The sequence below is a fragment of the Durio zibethinus genome, chromosome 5 (genome assembly GCF_047325235.1).
Source record: "Durio zibethinus cultivar Kanyao isolate XHJ-2024 chromosome 5, ASM4732523v1, whole genome shotgun sequence".
NCBI classification, from domain to species: Eukaryota; Viridiplantae; Streptophyta; class Magnoliopsida; order Malvales; family Malvaceae; genus Durio; species Durio zibethinus.
This window is the reverse complement of record NC_143166.1, coordinates 34,245,757-34,265,690: the sequence shown is the minus strand read 5'-3', so window position 1 is coordinate 34,265,690 and position 19,934 is coordinate 34,245,757. Positions and strand designations below refer to the sequence as shown.

The 19,934-nt window shown below is 33.7% G+C and overlaps 3 protein-coding genes and 2 pseudogenes across 5 annotated transcripts; 3 read left to right on the top strand and 2 right to left on the bottom strand.

Moving 5' to 3' along the window:
• The first annotated feature begins 2,624 nt into the window (after positions 1–2,624).
• LOC111282693 (RING-H2 finger protein ATL65 pseudogene) lies at positions 2,625–4,208 on the top strand (annotated as a pseudogene). Its single transcript, XR_016342422.1, has one exon. The product of XR_016342422.1 is annotated as an RING-H2 finger protein ATL65 pseudogene (transcript).
• Positions 4,209–5,140: 932 nt separating this feature from the next.
• Positions 5,141–7,135, top strand: LOC111282455 (mitochondrial import receptor subunit TOM6 homolog pseudogene; annotated as a pseudogene). Its single transcript, XR_016342423.1, has 2 exons — positions 5,141–5,513; positions 6,776–7,135. The product of XR_016342423.1 is annotated as a mitochondrial import receptor subunit TOM6 homolog pseudogene (transcript).
• A 3,045-nt stretch (positions 7,136–10,180) lies between these two features.
• On the top strand, positions 10,181–10,682 carry LOC149518973 (uncharacterized). The gene is made up of 2 exons (XM_089760432.1): positions 10,181–10,489; positions 10,581–10,682. Exons 1-2 carry the CDS (start codon positions 10,181–10,183, stop codon positions 10,680–10,682), a joined length of 411 nt encoding a protein of 136 aa, XP_089616558.1.
• Positions 10,683–11,861: 1,179 nt separating this feature from the next.
• Positions 11,862–14,376, bottom strand: LOC111281751 (plastid division protein PDV2-like). The gene is made up of 2 exons (XM_022869386.2): positions 14,070–14,376; positions 11,862–12,688 (listed from the first exon to the last, which is right to left on the bottom strand). Exons 1-2 carry the CDS (start codon positions 14,364–14,366, stop codon positions 12,038–12,040), a joined length of 948 nt encoding a protein of 315 aa, XP_022725121.2. The 5' UTR covers positions 14,367–14,376; the 3' UTR covers positions 11,862–12,037.
• An 828-nt stretch (positions 14,377–15,204) lies between these two features.
• LOC149518972 (putative E3 ubiquitin-protein ligase ARI2) lies at positions 15,205–19,791 on the bottom strand. Its single transcript, XM_089761356.1, has 8 exons — positions 19,345–19,791; positions 18,704–18,736; positions 18,326–18,608; positions 17,625–18,105; positions 16,740–17,288; positions 16,491–16,660; positions 16,197–16,354; positions 15,205–15,872 (listed from the first exon to the last, which is right to left on the bottom strand). Exons 1-7 carry the CDS (start codon positions 19,465–19,467, stop codon positions 16,218–16,220), a joined length of 1,776 nt encoding a protein of 591 aa, XP_089617482.1. The 5' UTR covers positions 19,468–19,791; the 3' UTR covers positions 15,205–15,872; positions 16,197–16,217.
• Between the last annotated feature and the right edge of the window lie 143 nt (positions 19,792–19,934).

Genomic DNA, 19,934 nt, shown 5'->3' with positions numbered 1-19,934 from the left:
GTGTGCGTTACTGAATGTCAGTCTTTTTTTGCATGTTCATGGCTGCCTGGCTATAATCAAAAGAAAGAGATATATACGAGTATATATTTGATGTATTATTAATGAATAAAAATTATAATTTTTTAATGAATCATATAATATTATTTTATTAATGAATAAATGTCAAACTTAAAATAAGTAAACAAAAATTTAATTTTTTTAAAATTTTATTTATTAATAAAATGATATTATTTGATTCACTCAATTAATAATATGATATTTTTTAATTCAATATATAAAATTTATCGATTTATTTTAATTTTTATAATTATTAAATATAATAATTAAAGCAAGTATGTAATGCTTAAACATATCATTAATAGTAGTATTTCTTTTGATGCTTTATAGTTTCTGTGGGACTTTAGTTTTTCCTAATTAAACGAAATGTTGGACCACTTCAGTATGTCGAGGAAATGAACTGCTAAAACTTTTAATTGTAGATTTTGACAAAAAAAAAATCATAAACAAAAAAAAAAAAAAAAAAAAGTAAGAACAAGGAAATAATAGTTGGAAAAGAATCTTGCACGCAGTCGTCAGTCGTCAACGATTTGGCCAACCATAGGCAAAAGGTATCAAGTCGTGAGAATAGGTAGGGGTAAATCTGGTAATTTGAAATTAAATACAATGATAAAATAAAAAGTATAAAGATAACAAGATTTAAAATTTTAATAAAATTAAATAATTATATTTTATATTTTTATATTAATATAAATTATAATTTTAGTATAAAATATAATATAAATATAATATTTTACATGATACAATAATATAAATTATCAAATATAAATAAGCACGATGAATGTTGTTTACTAAATAAGAAGACGATTAATGCTTTTGATTAATAGTTAAGTTTCGAAATTTTTATTTTAATAATGAGATAATATTAATTAAGGTGACATTTAATAAAAATATATAATTAATATATTTTTATGCGTAAAATGTAATTTTTTAAAAAGTTATTTAATTATTTTTAATCAGTATTTATAAATACCAACTTTTATCCACATTGTTAAGGTTTTTATATTTTAAAAAATCTTAATTTCGTGTATGAAAAATTATGATATTTACAATCAATGGCAGCGAGTGATGTTGAATTCGTAGTACTAATGGTAATTAACTAGCAGCCTTTGGCTCTAATTATTAAACAACTCTTTTTGTCCAAATGATTGAACAGCTTTAGTGACATTAAATTTTGTCTCAATTGATTCACTTATTTTTGAATTAATTGTTATGTTATTAGGATTGGTGTTTAAAAATTATGGATCAGATAAAGTTTATACATATATATTTTGGGATATTTTAAAATTATGTCATATTTTTTAAAACATTTAAAATTTTTATTTTTTTGTATTATATTTAAAATTTTGTTGACATTAAAAATAATAAAAATTTTATTTTATAATTTTTTTTTTAAATTTTAACATTAAATATATTAAATTCAAACTTTTTTTTTAATTTTGCCAAAATTAACACATGTTAAATAATATCAGTCAAAAGAAGTAATAATTTTAATTAAATAAATAATAAGATAAAAATTTAAAAGTAAATTAAAATTTTAAAAAATTTGTCTCAATTTTTATTGAGTTCTTACAATAAACAAGACCAATAAAATTTTTTTTTTTTTTAAAAAAAACGTGACTAGGCGATTGACTGGGCTACCTCCATAAGCCAAGGGACTTGACCAAGCCTACTCTTTTATGTCCAAACCGCCCAGCTCAAGTCCTTTGTTAAATTCTTGAATTATAAATTTTTTTTATTATATGAATCGAAAACAATCACATTCAAAATTCATTCAGCTTTTGCACTGTATGAAACAATATTAAGAACATCAAATTAGCAAACATCCTTAACATAACTCTTTTTAATTTCAAAATCAAAAACTTTAGTTTGGCATTTAACTATTAAACAATGTCTTCAACAATATTTGAATCCCAAAAAAAAAAAAAAACACTTCATTGGAAACATTAGTTTGCCCTCTAGACATGTATTTTGTAATTAATAAAAAATAACAAGTGATAGCTTATAAATATTCATACATTTTTTTTATTATTTCCATGAAAAATAGATTTGAAATCAATAATTATTATCATCGAACTTAATACTCAAATACTATACATAATTCTTCAAATAGTGATTTATATTTAATATATTATTATTATTATATAAATTTTATATATTATCATTAATCAGATTTATTTAAACTAATTTTAACTAAATCCAACCTTGTTCATAATGCTTTTAAATAAGCCTCTTTGGGCAATTCCAAATGAATGTCTGACTGTGTGATTAATAAATTTATTAATTATAGTCTGACCGAAAAAGCCAACCTAAAAGTCTAACTAAAAATTGCCGCTATGTAATTGTATGAAAGGGATCACACGTTTTTAGCCTGTCCTCCCCTTCTAGTGGGATCCTCACCATGTGGGTCACCACATTAAATCTTTTTTACCGTCATTTTTTCTGATTTGTGGAGTCAAACACCTTACCCTACAAAACAGACCCTTAATCTCCAATCACCCAATAATCACAAGCCACGAGATAATAAGAACCATTAACTTAATCACTAGCGGACCATGTTTAAAGTAGTTCCTTACGTGTCAACAAGAGAAAGCATGAAAATCCGATTGCACGATATGTTCACCGGCATAGAATAAAACCTCTTCATGGCCTTAAATTCAGCAATGTCGACGTGTCGTTTACCAACCATCCCCCCTTGACAACTCGTTGGGTGAGACCAGACAAGAGTCAACCTTCCAGAACACCCCCAGAACTTAACGCCAACTCTAGAAAACAACCCACCCCACCACCACTTTACGAAACACCTCCATTGCCGATCATGGGGTTCATCACCTCGGCCCCATCTCCATGCCCGATCCTCTCTCCCTCTTCATCATCATCACAGCCGCCGTCGTCACCGTCATCTACTTCATCATCATCATCATCATCACCGCCGCCTTTGAAGCTTCCAGTTGACTTCAGCCCACCGTTGATCGCCATGGTGGTAGCAGTCGCTGCAGCATTTTTAATCGTTACATATTCACGGCTCATCTCCAAGCGACTCATCCCTCCAATCCTCCGCTTCTTCCGACGTCGTCGTCGCCGCCGTCGCTACCTCCCATCCACCACGACTGACCTCGATTCTCTTCCACCTTCTGATCCCTTCGAACTCTATCTTTCTCCTTTTGGCCTCGATGACTCTTCCATCAAAACCCTGCCTCTTTCCCTCTACACTTCAAAACCCAAACCCAATAACAGCCCCAAAGACTGTGCCGTTTGTTTGTTAGAGTTCGAAGACAATGAATACATCCGAACACTCCCCATTTGCTCCCACGCCTTCCACGTGGATTGCATCGACGTTTGGTTGAAATCACATGCTAATTGCCCTCTTTGTAGAGCTGGAATTTTTGCTACAGAATCTCCTTTTACTCCGTTAATGGCAGCCAGAATCCGTCCCAGCCTCGACGACACTCTTTTAATCAACAACACCTTGGATTCCTTAACAGAAACTCCTCTACATTCTCTTCCAAATAACACCATAACTGAAATAACCGAAGAGCCGTCACCGAGACGAGAGAATGGGAATAGTAATTGTGAGGAAAGGTTCAATTTTGTTTTGAAAAGGTCTTATTCATTTGGTTTCGAGAGGAGTTTAGCAGCGGAAAGGATGGTAACGGAGCCCCACACGGCGTCGCCTTGGAGGTACAGGATTGGAGGGAATGTGTTTTGGAGCAAAAGGGCGTCGCCGTTTGGGTCTTTAATGACGACACCGAGGGTTTTCTCTTTTAGGTATTACAGAGGGATGAAAGCTTCGCCATTTTTTCGACGGAGAGGGTTTTTCCCATTGTCAGAATCCAGTGTTAGGTTTTCTGGAAGTGGCGGCGGCGGCTCGTCTAGGAGGAATAAGTCACTGGCGAGTCCCATGTTTTTAAGATCATCGGCTTCAAGTGTTACGGCTTTCTCGTCAAGTCGGCTCAGGTGCGGGGATCCCGATGCATTACTGTCACCGGATAGGTTTAACAGAAGATAAAAAAAAATTATTTCTTCAAAAAAAAAAAAAAAAAAACAGTGGGACATGTGAAACGTTGCATAGAGAGATCGAAGGGGAAGGGAGGGTCCGGTGAAATTAATGGAAAACAAGCATGCAAGTAAGAGTTAACGTATGAGAGAGAGGAGAGCTTCGGGCTCTGGCAAGTGAGAGTCGAAAAAAGGGAGGCATTAATGGGGGGTAGGGAGAGGGCATTAAATGAGAAAATTGACGAGAGATGGACACGATTTTTGAGCTTTCTCTTTATTTTCTCACTCTGAGTCTTAAGCCTGCATAAGAAAAAAGGCTCATAAATGCTGATGCGATTCTTGGATAAAGGAAGGGTTCTTACATTTGAATGGGTTCCGAACTAACAATGTTAACTGAAGTTGGTTTGGTTATGGAGCGGCTTTGGGGTTGGATTTAGTGTTTTGAGGTTCATGTTGGGATGCGAACATGGGCATTTGATCCAAAATCAATCTCTCGATTCTTATGTGCTTGCTATGTGAGCATGAATCGCACAGCATCTGGTTTTATTCATTAATGAGAACGAAAGGAAAGGGAAAACAAATGGCAGTGCCGGGCAGAGAGTAACTTCAGCTTATTTATGCACCCTGATGAAACATGAAGGCTTCATTTCATTTTGTCTATTCAATATGGTTCTCACCTTTTCTTCTTCAATGGAGAATTAGAAACATTAATTATGGCTTTCAAATATACAAACATAGTAACACATTTTTTCCCTTTATTTATGTATTATCTACTTATATACCTTCTACCTAGAAATTTTCATTTAACCATTGGTAAAAGTCAGATGAGTATAAAGCAATGAATCATAATAAAAGTTCAACGTTTTATGTTTGATTTTTTTTTTTAAGGTTTTTGTGTAAATAAATTCACATTATATATATATATACACATAATTATGTGATGGTATTTTTAAAAAATAAAAGAATAATATGACTTTTTTTAGGTTAAAAAGTTAATGCATGAAAAAATTAATTATATGTATATAATACATATTCATGTGTATATGTATTGTATTTAATTTTAATCCAATAACAAAAAAAAAAAAGGGAGGAGGAAACTCATTGACCACGCTGGTGTTGGTCAAGGGCAAGAGGCACGTGCCACATCTCTTTCCCTTGATTACAAAATCTAGCCATAAAAATACCAGAATCCCATACGTAGCTAGGGTTTTAGCTTCTTGCCGTCGAACCAGATTCAAATCGAAAGCACAGAAAATCAAATTAGAAGCAGCGATGTTCCAGGGAATGTTTATGCGGAAACCAGACAAGGCGGTGGCCTTGAAGCAGTTGAAGGAACACGTGGCTATGTTTGGGGTGTGGATAGCTGTGATTCGTGTCACTCCTTACATTCTTCATTACCTCTCTGGTGAAAAGGAAGAGCTCAAGCTCGAGCTCTAGATACCTCCTCTCGTTCTTTTCAGGTAATTTTAAGCCTTCGACTTTATTTTACTCTTTAGCTTTGTCACGATTATTCTATTATACAAAGGCCAATTTTGGGGCCTGGGTATTGTTTGTTATGTGGGTTTTTCCCAGATCTGAATTATTATATCTGGGTTAAATACCAATTTTTATTAAAAAAAAAAATTGTGCCTGAAATTGAGTTTAAGCAACAACCAAACACTGTCTAACAAATGCTGTAAGTGTTTGTATGCTCAAGACATGCTTAGGGAGATTATTAATCTGAGTGATAGCAATGGAGTGAGAGGTTTTGGACATGGCTAATTTGATGTAACTGAATGTTTTGTAAATAGTTAAACTCAGGAAGGCAATGAAATATTGGATGATGGATTAGGAATTAAGACTTAAAAAAAAATTAATAGAGTAATAAAGTAAAGGTCCTCTTTGTCTATAGGAAGCTAATTTGAAAAGATTTATAGGAAGCTGAACGAGGATGCCTTGTCCTTGGGTTTTGAGTTTGAGGTGGACTACCCTCCAGGATGGGGGGGGGGGGGGGGCTTTTAATTTCCTGAGTTTCATTTTTATTAAATGTTTGGAGCAGATTCATTTGCTTGGGATGATTTCTTTTATTAACAACATTTTTGGAGTATAACAATCCATTTGATTTCCTTGAAAATTGCTATTACTGTCTTGTTACTTGTAGATTGTGTTATAGTAGCTCTGAAAGCCATTCTTCCTATCCATTTGCATTATACTGTTCCTTGGTGCCTTTCCCTTGGCAAATTAGATTAGAATAACTGATTATTTTGCTAAACTTGCATAGTTTTTTTTTTTTATGGGTTTTAGAACTATTTAGTTTCTTTTGTTCCAAATAATATCATTATCCAAATTAGTTGCTTTGTCTTAAGTTGCCATGTCGTCAGGAAATTACCCAATGCACTATCTTTTGTTTATGATTCCTTGCCAGTATTTGACAACTTTTATGGTGGCAATTCAAATAGATACTGTTATTTCATTTTTTTTCTGTGATCTTTGCATAAGATAATCAGAACATGTGCGCACCTCAAATTGATGCCTTGTAATTTGCATTTAGTGGTTGGGAAAACAGATTGATTCGTATGGTAAATATGGGAATCATATAGTAGCCACATCCCTCCTTTTATCCTATTGTGTTACTTAATCACGGTGATGCCAGTGGCTAGTGGAAGACACTTGTCTTTTATATGATGTATTATTGTTAAAGTTGTCTTGTTTGTTACCGATTTTTCGTCCTTTCATGGTGCAGTGGGTCTACAAGGAGAGAATCGGATTGGAATGTAAAAGGGTATCCAAATTTCAGGTTCCTTTTCCGCTTTAGTATGAGGCCATTGCGTAATCACATTTCGTTATTTTATTTTATATCTTGGCATTTTGTGTGAGGAAAATAATTGCCAAATTCGCTACGGGAAAAGTACAAAAATGAGGTGGGGATCTGATCTGATGACATAGCAGCTACCAAAAAACATATCATATGCAGCTGCTCTAGTTTTCTGGACTTTCTGTTGTAACAGCCTCATCGACATTTATCTGTTTTTCTCTTAGAATTTGACTTTTGAAAGTATTACCACTGGATGCTGCAGCAATGGATCAAATTTGCAGAGGCTAAGGTCTAAAGAGCCAAGCACCCAAACAACAGCTAATACTAGTAATAGATAAAATTTGGGTGCTTCTTGCTTACCATTAGACGTGATAACTGATCGTATCGGATTTGATTAAGGTTTTTTAGATTTTATATAATTTATGAAAATTTAAATTTAAATTTGATTTCGAATCTAATTTTTATTCGAGATTTGAATCAAATTAAATTTTATCGGTTTGGTTCAATTTATAAATTTTATTTATTATTATTTTTATATATTATTTTAAGATATTTAAATAAATTTTGATATAAAATTATTAGTTTTATTTATAAAAATTTAAAAAATATATAAATTAAAAAAAAATATAATTCCGTTTGATTCAGTTATTTTTTTTGGATTTTTCATATCTTGGTTTGAAATTTGATTGAACTTAATATATATATATATATATATATATATAATATTCAAATTTAATTTGAATTAAATTAAACAAAAAAAAAATCGAATAAAAAATTATGGTTTCAAAATGGTTTTCAGTTTTTTTCGACCTTACTTGCCATTGCTCCTCTAAATTTCTGCATTTACTTAAATACCAATTCATTTAACGCATTTTGAATTGTTAGTGTGGTAATCGTGGTGATGCCAATCATAGAAATTATGGCATTCGACTTGAAAATACTATCATAAAAATCACAAATGGATAGAAATTCTTTTAAATATAAGCTAAGGAGTAGTATATTATACCATCCGAAAGAATTTGGGAGAGATGATCAGGAAAAACTTGCTTCTCAATGATCATGTATTCTACATTACATGTTGTCGGGGGAAAAGAAAAATACCATCTTTTTCTGTGTTATGTTTCGTCATAACCTAGCAATTATTAATTTCACCACTTTGAATTTGGGATTAAGAACAAAGCCCCCTTATTTGTTATTGATTGAACGATTTACCGATTGAATCCATGAATCGATTTTTTTATTGGTTTATTTCATCATTAATTAAATTTAAATATTAATTTCAACGGCATCATTTAATATAAATTGTTTATTAATTTTTTAAATTATAATTATAATAATAATTATTATTATTTTTAATTTTATCAAAATCAATCTTGCTGTGTATCCAAATAATGTTAATCATCTATGTAATTAATGGCCCAACCCAAGAATTATTCTCGAAAAACAAAAAGTATGCCACTGTCATGAAGAAGAAGGTTTTTTGGAACTGCATGGAAGAAGAACTATATTTCTCTAATAATCAAATCAAGCTACTGGATAATATAGCTATAGCCTATAGCCAACAAAAAATTATAGTATTTGAAAAAAGGAACCAAGATATTGCAATAATTTTGAACAGATAGCCTGGCGAATCAGTTGGTGAGCATATGAAAAAAAAATCAGGCACCATTATCGTTGTGTTTCTTGATAAAGATTAAAGAGCCAATTAGCCTAAAAGATGCATGCTTTAATTTTGAACTCAGCCACATTCCTGTTGAGAGAAAAATGCTAATACAAATTTGTGCATATGGCTATTTAGGTATTTAAAAAAAGGATGTGTAGTGAAGTGATAACTTTAAATCCTAGGTTTTAAAATAAATATGAAAATTTAAAATAATAAGATATAAAAATGATACAAATAAAAAAAACGAAAATGAGTTAAAATTTTAATAAAAATTATAAATAAATTTAATAAAATTAAAAATATATTTTATATTTTTTATCGACACGAATGGTGATATTAATATGATATAAATACATGAATTATTAATATTTTATATAACATAAATATATAAATTATCATATTTATTTCAAGATGATTTTTTAGTTATTTCGATCATATTAATTATGAGGAAATTACTCTTTTAACTTAAATAATTTCCCTAATTCTATAAAAAAAAAAACTATAATTTCCCTAATTGATAGAGATTTGGCTCAATCTTGTTGCCTGAATCAACCTTTTGACACGCAGAAGAAACCTTTTCGATGCAAACATTGGCAAAGATTCCATTTTCAAAGGCTGGCTGTGAATCTTTGACTTGAAACCAATACTCGACCAGACTCAAACCACGGCTGAATCGCTAGTTTTTATTATGAAGGAAAACTAAACCCCAAGAATATTAATTCAAATGGAGTTTTATATAAATGAAGTTTGTGAAAAATTTAACTCAAAACAACAATAATATTACTAGGGTTATTTCAAGTATGATGAAATAGATTTTGAAAAATTACGGATTACATATTATTAACTAAAAATCACACTACGATGATGAAAAAAATTACAGTTATTAAAATTTAAATGTAATATTTATCATTAATTTTTGGTTTTATTTTATTTCTAGTTGTCTTTAACCTTTGTGCCTTGGGTTTTTGTTGAGAAGGAAACATATTAGAGCATGCCATGAAAAGGTATAGCAATGGCCAAAGAGAGGATAGGGAATTGGTTTAAATGGCCCATCACTTTAATTATGTGAATGAACAGAAGAGGACAAAGCAAAAGAGTGAAATAACTGAGACAGATTCATCAATGCGCGGTCCCTAAAGAAAAAGAAATGTGAAAGATGAAACTATATATGTAGTTTCCCCTGCAGCGACCTTGATGCCTCCAAGTGGGAAACCATCTGAGCAGTCATCGTATGGCAAAGGACTTGCATCCATCACACCATTTCATGGATTTGTATTTGAAATTTCCTTCCACAACTTTCTTCTAACAATATCGTAAATTCATTGGATTTAAAAGAAATATCATATGTTGAAGAAAAATTAAAGTATTTGGAGCCAGAAATAAATACAGTTTGAATTCTATAGGTTTCCTATTCATTTGTGGTTGATCCTGTGGGCAAACATGCAAGACAGCCAGATTGCAGAGTTGAGTAATGGACTTTACTCATGGAAGAAAATGAAAATCATTTGGGGCTTGACAATTAATGTCCATATCTTCAAGAAAAATGAAGATACTGTTGGCTTGCTTTTCTCTGTCTATATAAAGGTTAATGCCACAGTCCTTCGATCCACCCCAGCCTGCCTAGTTCAACTCGCTCTGTTTTTCTCTTTAGACAGGAAATATTATTAAAAATGGGTATTTGTGCATCTTCTCAAAGCATGAAAAAGGTTGGAAATCTGAGCTGGGTACCAGCCACGACCAAAATATTATATCCAGATGGAAGGCTTCAGGAATTCAGGCAACCCATCATAGCCAGCTTTGTTCTCTCCCAGAATCCAAACTGTTTCCTTTGCAACTCAGAGTTAATGGATGTAAACTCATTGCTGCCTCACGTACCTGAAGATGAAGAACTTCAACTGGATCAAATTTATTTTGTCATGCCACTGTCTAAATCTCAAGCAACACTTTCCCTTCAAGAATTATGTTCCCTTGCCATTAAGGCTAGTACAGCCCTATCTCATTTGGACAAGTTTTTCTAGTCACAAAAATTTGTGCAATTCTCATATCAAAGTGGGACAAGATTCATTGCAGCTGGAACTCAAGGATGCTGTAGAGTTCCCATTGGATTCAACATCATTGGAATCAATTCCCCTGAAAGGTCAGGCAACCCAAAAATTGTCTTCTAAATCCTAGAATTTTTCTCACAAAGTCATCCATCTTAGTCTGTAACGAAGCATCATGGCGCTTAGCATGCATCATTTCATACTTGCTAGAGTCCAAATTTAGAAAATTATTGTATTGATACTTGGAAGAGTTGCCATATGGTGACAACACTTCAAAGGTTTGTTAAAAATTTATGCCAAAATTTATTATATATAATTTACACCAATGCTTTTATTCAATTATTATTACAAAATCACCAGTTCTATAATATAAGCTTGTTTATTTTTAAATTGACAGTTGCTGATCATGAACACCACTTTACATGAATATTATAAGCAGCAAAATATCTGATGCAATCTTTCTTTAGATTCAGAAACATCTGCATATATATATATATATATATATATATAATATTTGGACTCAGCTTAATTCCATTCTGTTACATGTGAAATTCTATGTCATATGGATTATCAAATGAAAAGAGAAGGATTCAAATAGGAGACGATCACTATAAGGCAATCAACTGTAAAGTTTTCTTAATATGGAAGTCGATTATACTGCAAAAGAAGGCAGAAGAGGGAGAGAATAAAAAAATGGAAGAAACACCCAAATCTTGACCAGGACTTTAGTAGGCTGATTTTTGGTTTTTTTTTGGCCAATATTTGGGTTTTTTTTTTTAAATTTTCTAATGTATTTCTAAACCTTCACTTTTTAAACTTACCTGATTGAAAAAAGATATTATATACATCAACTTGTTCGAATTCACAACCTTCAAGAGCCAACAGATATCTCATGTTAGCTGATTCAAAAAAATTCGTTCTAATTTGCAATTTTCAAACACCAATAGAAATCTCTTACCAATTGATCTAAAAGTTAGTCGACTGATTATTGGTCTATTTTCTTTCAACCATTGAGTTGCCATATATATAATTATATAGCATGAGTTTTGGCATCATTAATCATTTCATGTGAAATGTGTCTTCAAGCAGGAGCCAAGAAAGAGTTCATATTGACAGCTTGTGATTCTTTGTTTCAAAATTTGTCGTTTCTTTTGCAACATTTTGGATCAAATTGAAGTGGGTCCTTTTTCACATTAATAGTATGTACAGTGCAATTTAATAACTTTTGGAAGTCGAAGTATTATCGTCATGAATCAACAGCAAGGGAGAAAAACCACATTAATAACCCAACAAAATGCCATGCGGCTAGTTGGCCAATGTCGGGCTTGATCATAAAAGCAAAATTACAATTGAAAATTTCTCGCATTTTTACACCCCATTGCTATCCCATTTCACAAAAGCCACAAAAACCAAAGGCTGCTGAATTAAAACTTCATTACACCAAATAAAAGTAGAGTTATACACACAATGGGGAGTCATATCAAATTAACCGCACCCATAATTTATATCTGGCTTGGCAACAATTGACTCAAATGGTACTTCAATCCTCTCTTTTACCAAGCATCGAGCTTCTCCGCCCTCCATCACCAGGACTTTCCCAGGTGGACATTGGACAGTAGAATTCTTTTCTTCAGTTGCACGTTGCTGAACCATGGGCAAAAACTTGAGAGGGGTGCCTTTCCCAAGGTTTGGCACAAAATTGGACAAGCTTAATATGTATATTACACCAACAAGGGGAAGCACCGTCTTGACTGCTGAACTTATGAAGTGGCCCAATCCTTGCCTCAAGTTTCTGGATTTGTATTGCTTCTTATTCTCCTGATGTCCGTTCATGATCGTTGGGTCGTTTGTTGGGTCACCAGGGGTAAGCCCATTTGTCAAAGACTTGTATGTTGACTGCAAGTGTGACAAATAGCCGTTATCCAAAACCAAGGATCGTGGGGGGTGACTTGGATATGGAGGAAGGGGGAGATCATTATTGTTCTCCACTGTTTCACTAACAAAAGCAGCAGCCTCAAGAATCACTTCCAAGTCCTTCCCTTGATATTCTTCAAGCTTCTGCAAGAGTATTCTCCGGCTATAATCAATCTTGGCAAGGGCGACTTCCTTTTCATACCGTTGCTGATGTTGCAGATTCTGTTAAGTCAAGAAAATTAAACTTCTGTACCATTCAAAACCTAAGGATGTCTACCGTTGTTAATTTTTTAAGAAATATGTTGTCAACACAAACATCTATTTTCTAGGCATACCCTTTTCATGCATGCAACGACATAATGAAAACACTTCAGTTAATTGGCATAGCACCCAATAAGTTAGCAAGAAAGCAAAAGACTACCAATAGGTGCCTTGAATTCTCGGAAGTTCAACTCTTCCTCAACTACCTTCATACAGAAATATGTTACTCTGCCCCCATTCCAGAACAACATGCAAAAGATGTCCATAGGGTTACGTCTAAATGTCTTGATTCTCGAATGTGACTAACTGCTCCACTCGCAAATCAGAGGATGCAGCCATAGTAAAAAAGAATGACTTTAATCTTCAATGAGTTTTCCAGACAACTCTTCACACCCAACCCTGGATAAACTAATTAACAGGAGAATTGCCTTCTCAAGCTCTTTCTAATTTCTAAAAGTTCAAGCAGTCCACAAAAATCGTTGTTGTTACATATGGCCAGTCTCAAGTAACTTCATAAAAAAAATTGCCAAAACCAGAGGCAAGTAAGTTCATTATAACCATATAGTAACAATAACAGCTTTTCACAATCCTGTGTACTCATAAACTAGCTGCAACTTCCATAACCTAGTTTCCGGAGGCTTTCTTAAAGTTACCCAATAGCAGATGTCTATCCAATGATGATGGTGTTGTTGAAATGGTCCAACTAATCGTAAACAACCACTATTGAAAGAAAACGAATGGGGAAAGTTGTATATGGTGGAAATGATTCAATTCAATCAGATACAGAAACTAAAATTGACAATTCTGAGGCTGTTTGTTTAGTTTTACCATAACTAGGCAATCTAAAAGGCCAAAAAGAAAACAACTCCAACCATCTTCCTTCCTTTTTGTATTACTTAAACAAAGAATCAAAGCACAATTAATTGACAAAAGCCTAGACCATTTGGCACAAATCTATATATAGGTAGAAACGCAAAATGCAAGGCAATCCAGCCAGTATCTTAGACTACATTTGATTCTAGTAGAAATGCATTCCAAATGATATAATTAGGCTTAGCTAATTACTTTAGAAAGAATATAATAAGGCTTAGCTTTAACCCCAAAGATTTGTTACTTGTGTTCCATAACATACAAATTGGAACTTGAAATTTGGATCCCATGGGCAATTTTCTTCTAGTTTCCCCATTAGTTTCGCGTATTTCTATGCAAGCAGGCCAAAAACAATGTTAAAACAATGAAACAAAATCAGGGTTTTTTAAGGGCTTCAGGTTTATAACATAAAAAATACAATATTTAACAAAATGGGGAGAGAAAAAGTTAAAAGACTTTTAAAATAACAAACCTGCAAAGCAAACAGCTGGGATTCAAGGGATTCAAGGGCATCTCGAATATTCAAGAGCCTTTCTGTTTCTTCCTCTTCTTGTTCTTCAACAGCTTCTGTCAGACTTTGATGAAAATTAGGGACTTTGTCTCCGTTAAAGCTACCCAATTTATCAGTTTGTTCCTCATCTTGTTTTTGTGGACTTTGTTCCTTTGGAGAAGAGGGCTTCCCGGCGGCGGCTTTTTGGATGCAATTGCTGATTTTCAATCTCAGTTCAGTAGCCTTTGCTAATGCTAACCCTACTCGCTCTTCTTCCATTTTCTTTCCCTCCCTCTCTCGCCCTTTATTTCTTCTTTTTTCCTCTTTTGTTTATTATTTATTGTTTATAATCAGAATTAATAACAAATTAAAAAAAGAGAAAATAATAAGAGTGGAAATTGTAAAGAGAGAGAGAGAGAGAGAGAGAGCAAAGGATGGGACTTGTAGCGAAGAAGTGTCGAAATTGCTTTTGGGGCTGTGATGCACAAGTGATTCTGCTGAGCTCTTGGTCAGCAAATGGATGAGGTTGGAACTATTGGGAGATTTGCGTGTCAATGATCTATAAAATATTAAAATTTGTTTCTTTATATTAAATTTTATGTAAAAATTATATATTGTGATTTATGTGGGTATAAAAAATTAAAAATATAAAATATTTTTTATTTTATTAAATATATATAATAATTATTAAAATTTTAAATTATATTATCTATATTATATTATAGTACTATATTTTAAATTATCAAACCTATTTTTACCGTACATCGTCCATTTAGTTCGGCTTAAATCCAAATTACTCCTTTGACTTAATTTTATTTTTTCTTTTCCATTTCAATTTCCTTGTGTTATAGTAGTTTTTTTTAGGGGTTCATAAGCATAAGGCCAAGAAATTGAGCTGATGAACCCAAAGCCCCCACAGCTATTCTAAGAGCAAACTCTAACCTCTATTTTTTCTAAAACGAGATTACGTGGGCTCTGGTACCTATTATTCGTGTGATACGCACGTGAAACTAGTCGGTTTCATTTCCTTTTCTAAAAATAAAAATTTACCTTTTTTATTTTCTTCTCTTACCACACAAGTGATCTGGAATTTATTTTTTTATATTAAAAAAATCACTTATAATCAAAAATAAATTTATATGTTATAATTTAAATTTAAAATGACGTCATAAATCAAATAAATTAAGTTTTTCTTACACAGAGATTTAAGATAGATAAATAGAAAACGAACTTACTTTCTTAACGTTTAACCGACAGCTTGAAAGTCGGCGGGTCAAGAGACCAAAGAGGATCAAACCGGAGACAGAGGGAAGAGTACGATTAGACCCCAGCAGTTCTTGATGATTATTAGGAAGCTCTGATGAGAATCTCGTTCTTCTGTTTGCTAAACGTTGCCCAAACGATTGGTGCCGTTGGTTTTGTTTTCCATAATAGTCTTGTATATAAAATGTTTTCTCTGCTTCGGATTTTGCGGGGTTTGGGGTGGCCTGAAGCCAGAAGCATCGACGGAGGTCCAAGGCTGTCGAAGTCATCGTCGGAGACGGAGATTGGGATGGATATTGAGGACATCATTGCTGGCGGGAAAGGGGGAGTTTCGTTTCCTTGGGCCTTACGAATTGTGAGAGTGGAGAAGTCGGTTGACACTTGATTTAGTTACAAGTGACGACGGCGTCGTTTTTCCATTGCCAATGAAATGAATGGAGAGCCGGCGTCGTTGGCTATTCTGTATCTTTTGATAATAAAATGACACACATAACGAACATATGCTTTGATCCCTCCAACTTGCTGTTAATAGCATTACAAGAAATAAATTTTAATCAAACTCCATAGTCACTAAAACATTTTTTACCAAAGATTCAAAAAAATCTTAAATGACGAACTTTGCCCCCACTCAGAATCCCAGGATGAGAATTTACAGTAAATGGATTTTCAGTTCACAGAGCTCTTCCAGGATATCTCTATTAAATTACAAAGGAAGCACAAAAAGTGGAGACAAAAAAGATCCCAGGTAGGGAAAGTGAAACATTTGAGTGGTGCTCAATCCATAAATGATCAAATCCCATTAGACAAAATGTGGGTCTCCAGTTAAATCTGTACAACTGTACTTACCTAGAAAAAGTTTATCAGAGATCAATTCCTGTCAAGAACTTCTGCTGGCAGGTTCAGATCAAAGAACCCACCTCCATAACTCTCCTTTTTAGGTTGCTTCTCGGGTGGACAATCACTGTCATCCGAACTCGCAAAGCTGAAAGGTCGATCACGTTTGCCTAAATTGCAATGTGTCAGTAAAATCTTTAGAACATATATGAGTTTTAAAAATCTTCAAACTATGCATGTGTGTGCGTGTGTGCGTGTGTGTGTGTGTGTGTGTGTGTTGATCTCCAAAGGATTAAGTGCACATACCACTAGTGCCACAATCGGATGGAAGGCATTTATCAGTCGCACTACTAGCTTTGTTATTCCAACAGACGGCAAGCTCTGATGCTTTCTCAATGCCCTTTGATTTATATGGAGCTATATTATGGGTATTACATTGGAGAGAACCCAATAAGTCATTCTCAATGCACTCGTACCTGCAACCCATAGTCTCAGCACGAGAGTTTAAAACACTTTCATAAACATTAATTTATATATAATAATAACTATACTTACATTTTCTTACAAAGGGTATCAATGATCACAGAAAGATTGATTACTTGCATTCGTATCTCCATAACTTTATCATCAGCATATTCATCAAATGGCTCTTCCAAAAACTTAGAGAGTTTCTCAACATTTGCCTCAAGTTGCTGCTGCTGATCCTCAAATAGATGCTGTTTTATTTCCCTTTCCTCATTTGTCATCTCATCCTTGAATAATTCTTCACCAAACATGTAAAAGGCAAATGGGTATGAATATGAAAGAACCCGCCTTGATCGAAACAGTCTACAGATTCCATTAGTTACCCAGGTGAAATCTCTTAGCCTCGATTCCCTCTCTTCTGAAATTGACACCTTCTCCAGTATAGTCTCCTTGAGTTTACTCTCAAGCTTAAAGGAATCTGTATGAGCTTTATAACGGTTGTGATAATGCATATACCGATAGAGATCTCGCTTTGCTCGTTCAGTCTTTTTCTCACGATCTTCTTTGTAGCGACCACAGCTATGACCAGCAATTCTTGACCAAGTATGGTCCCGCCCAGTAGCTCCACCACACAGCCAACTGCATCAGTTGAAAAGAGAGAAAATGTGATAAAAAAATAAAATCTCCAGTAATTCATATTCTGCAGCGTGTAAATCATGTAAACAAGCGAAATAATACCAGTACTTGGTCCAATATTATTAAAAATAAATAAATTGACACAGAAAAGAGGGAAAATAAGTCACTTATGCTCTTGTTGAGGTGGCAGCTTGTGCAAGTTCAAAAGTTTTTATTTGAAATGAACACTTATGCCAGAATCGAACACTTGATTCGTGAGAAGTACTTGTCACAACAATGACATTAAGACGGCTTTCAAAAAATTTGCAAACTGCAATTAACATAAAAGGAAATCCTCACCAAAATGCTTGTCCACAGATACAGCTCACAAGATTACATCCACCATTCTTCTCCACAGGTTTGTGACACTTTGGACAAGGCTTTGTATGAATAGTGATCCAATTGACCGTTTCTGATTCATCTCGGCACTTCTTGGTCCAAAGCCCCCACATCATACATGAACATGGCGAGTGTGCTTCTGATAAGCAACTGAAACAAAACTGTACACCACAAGAACACTCTACCTCACAAAATTCATCATCCTCAACGCGTATTGCATTCCCACAATGAGGAGTACTAGGACACCATTTAACCATTCTATTATCTTCAATGTATGACTCAAGAAGAAAACGATCAAATTTCTCCGCTAGATCAGGATGCTTTTTACCAACTAGATTTCTAACAACAGCTTCATCACAAATAGCAATGCACTTGTGTGCCATGCACCTAATGCGCCTACTTTGACCCTCATTTATTTTCACAACAAAATGCTCTGTCCAACCTGGAAAATGAAGAGTGAAATAAATCAACTCAAAAGACTAAAACATGCAAGCTGTTACAACCTCAATAAATTTGTGCACATGTCATCATATGAGTTCTGAGTTGATACCTAAGGGTCAATTTCAAGAGTTTTCAGCATTGTGTACATGCTGATGTTACGTGGTTATGTGATACATAGGGATGCTTCAAGAAAAAAAGTGCAGACTAAGAAGGGTGCTTACAGTCATTGCAAAAGGTATGGCCACAGTCCATTTTTGTCATCTTATCACCAGGTAACTCTTCTATGCATATGTCACACATTGCTGTAGATGAAGATGATACTGGTGTTCCTGTATCCTCACTCTCAACAACAGAAACACCTGCTTCAGAAAACAAGTCTGCTTTTCCCTTCTCCACAAGTACGACAAGCAACTTCTCAACATCCCATCGGTAATGAATTAGTAAAGTCCGAGCATGGTGCTCCCTAAGAGATAGCATGTCCATTACTCTCCGTAAATCCTCCCTCTACCCAAAAAACCAAAACAATCAATTCAATCCTATAAAATAAAACATGAATGCATGGGAAACCCGAATAAAAGGGAAAGGAAATAAATTTTTACCTGTGCAGCTAAAAGTGATTCTTTTGTAATAACCTGCGTAGTGCCAAAAAGAGTCACAAAAAACTATACCCATTCTTCAAATTAAGTATAACTAGGGACCAAAAAGAAGAGAAAGATAAGAATTAATAGAAACTATGCATCTTGTTCTTCTTTACTACAATTTCCCATGAAGATTAAAGCTTAAATTTTTCCTATGTTCTGAGAGGGAAAAGCTTCAATGCACACAATGCCATTTAGTATAACAAAAGCACAAAACACAAGCAACATCAAGTAGAAAAAATTCATCAAATTCGATGACCACCAGCTCCTCTGCCTATGAAATTAAAGAATTCCCTGATGAGCATACAAACCACACCCACACAATAGAACCTCAAAGCTGCTTCAAATTACTCTATCCCCTCAAAATCCACAAACCCAGAAAGGAAACAATAAAAGAAAACATTTCTTTCTCAGTCATTTACCGGTAATCCATAACTAATTCAAACCCCAAAACACTCTTTAATAAGGGAAAGACCAAAAAAACCAAGCTCTACACTGAAAAAAAAAAAAAAAAACCAAAAACCAAGAATTGGAAATCAATGACAATTAAAACAAGAAACTGAATTCCGAAGAAGCCAAACGAGAGAGAAACAAAATTTGACCTTGGTAGTGGGACCCTTCGAAGGGGGCCACTGTAAATCCGAGTCCTCATTCTCGAGACCGTCGAGGGAGTCTCGATCGGACGAATAGTAGTAATCCTCATCGCTGCTCGAGCAATCCTCCATCGACCAATCGATCAATCAAAAAAATTCCAATTTATTTATAATAATAATAATTATTATTATTCTTATCCAATATCTCAAAACAAAAAAAATATATATATATAAAGCAAATTCACGTAACGATCATAAACAATCATTTATGAAGATGAATTTGTTGAAATTTTGAACCGATCGGTGGAAACCGAAACGATTCATCTCCGGCTAAAATTATAGTATTTATTTATTCTTCGCCGGCGAAAAAAGTACGAGAAGAAGAAGCCTTTTATTGGAAAACGAAGTTTGTAAGAGACTACTAATATAATTAATGTTTTTCTTTTTCTTTTTTTATGTATTTGATAATTTGTGAGAGCTACCGTAGGCTGCAGCAAATAAATGTACACTAAAGAAGGAGAAAACGCTGTCGTTTCATTTTTGTCCTTTTAATTTCGTTTTTGATTTTGGAATGTAATAATATGGCCAATTTTCTTACC

What these genes read in the sequence shown, in the direction of transcription:
- LOC149518973 (XM_089760432.1), top strand. Translation starts at nt 10,181, where the DNA reads ATGGGTATTTGTGCATCTTCTCAAAGCATGAAAAAGGTTGGAAATCTG. An exon ending in TATGTTCCCTTGCCATTAAG is followed by an intron (nt 10,490 to 10,580) that starts GCTAGTACAGCC and finishes GATTCATTGCAG; the next exon opens with CTGGAACTCAAGGATGCTGT.
- LOC111281751 (XM_022869386.2), bottom strand. Translation starts at nt 14,366, where the DNA reads ATGGAAGAAGAGCGAGTAGGGTTAGCATTAGCAAAGGCTACTGAACTG. An exon ending in CCCAGCTGTTTGCTTTGCAG is followed by an intron (nt 12,689 to 14,069) that starts GTTTGTTATTTT and finishes TTGACTTAACAG; the next exon opens with AATCTGCAACATCAGCAACG.
- LOC149518972 (XM_089761356.1), bottom strand. Translation starts at nt 19,467, where the DNA reads ATGGAGGATTGCTCGAGCAGCGATGAGGATTACTACTATTCGTCCGAT. An exon ending in GATACCCTTTGTAAGAAAAT is followed by an intron (nt 16,661 to 16,739) that starts GTAAGTATAGTT and finishes TATGGGTTGCAG; the next exon opens with GTACGAGTGCATTGAGAATG. An exon ending in ATCCGATTGTGGCACTAGTG is followed by an intron (nt 16,355 to 16,490) that starts GTATGTGCACTT and finishes ATTGCAATTTAG; the next exon opens with GCAAACGTGATCGACCTTTC.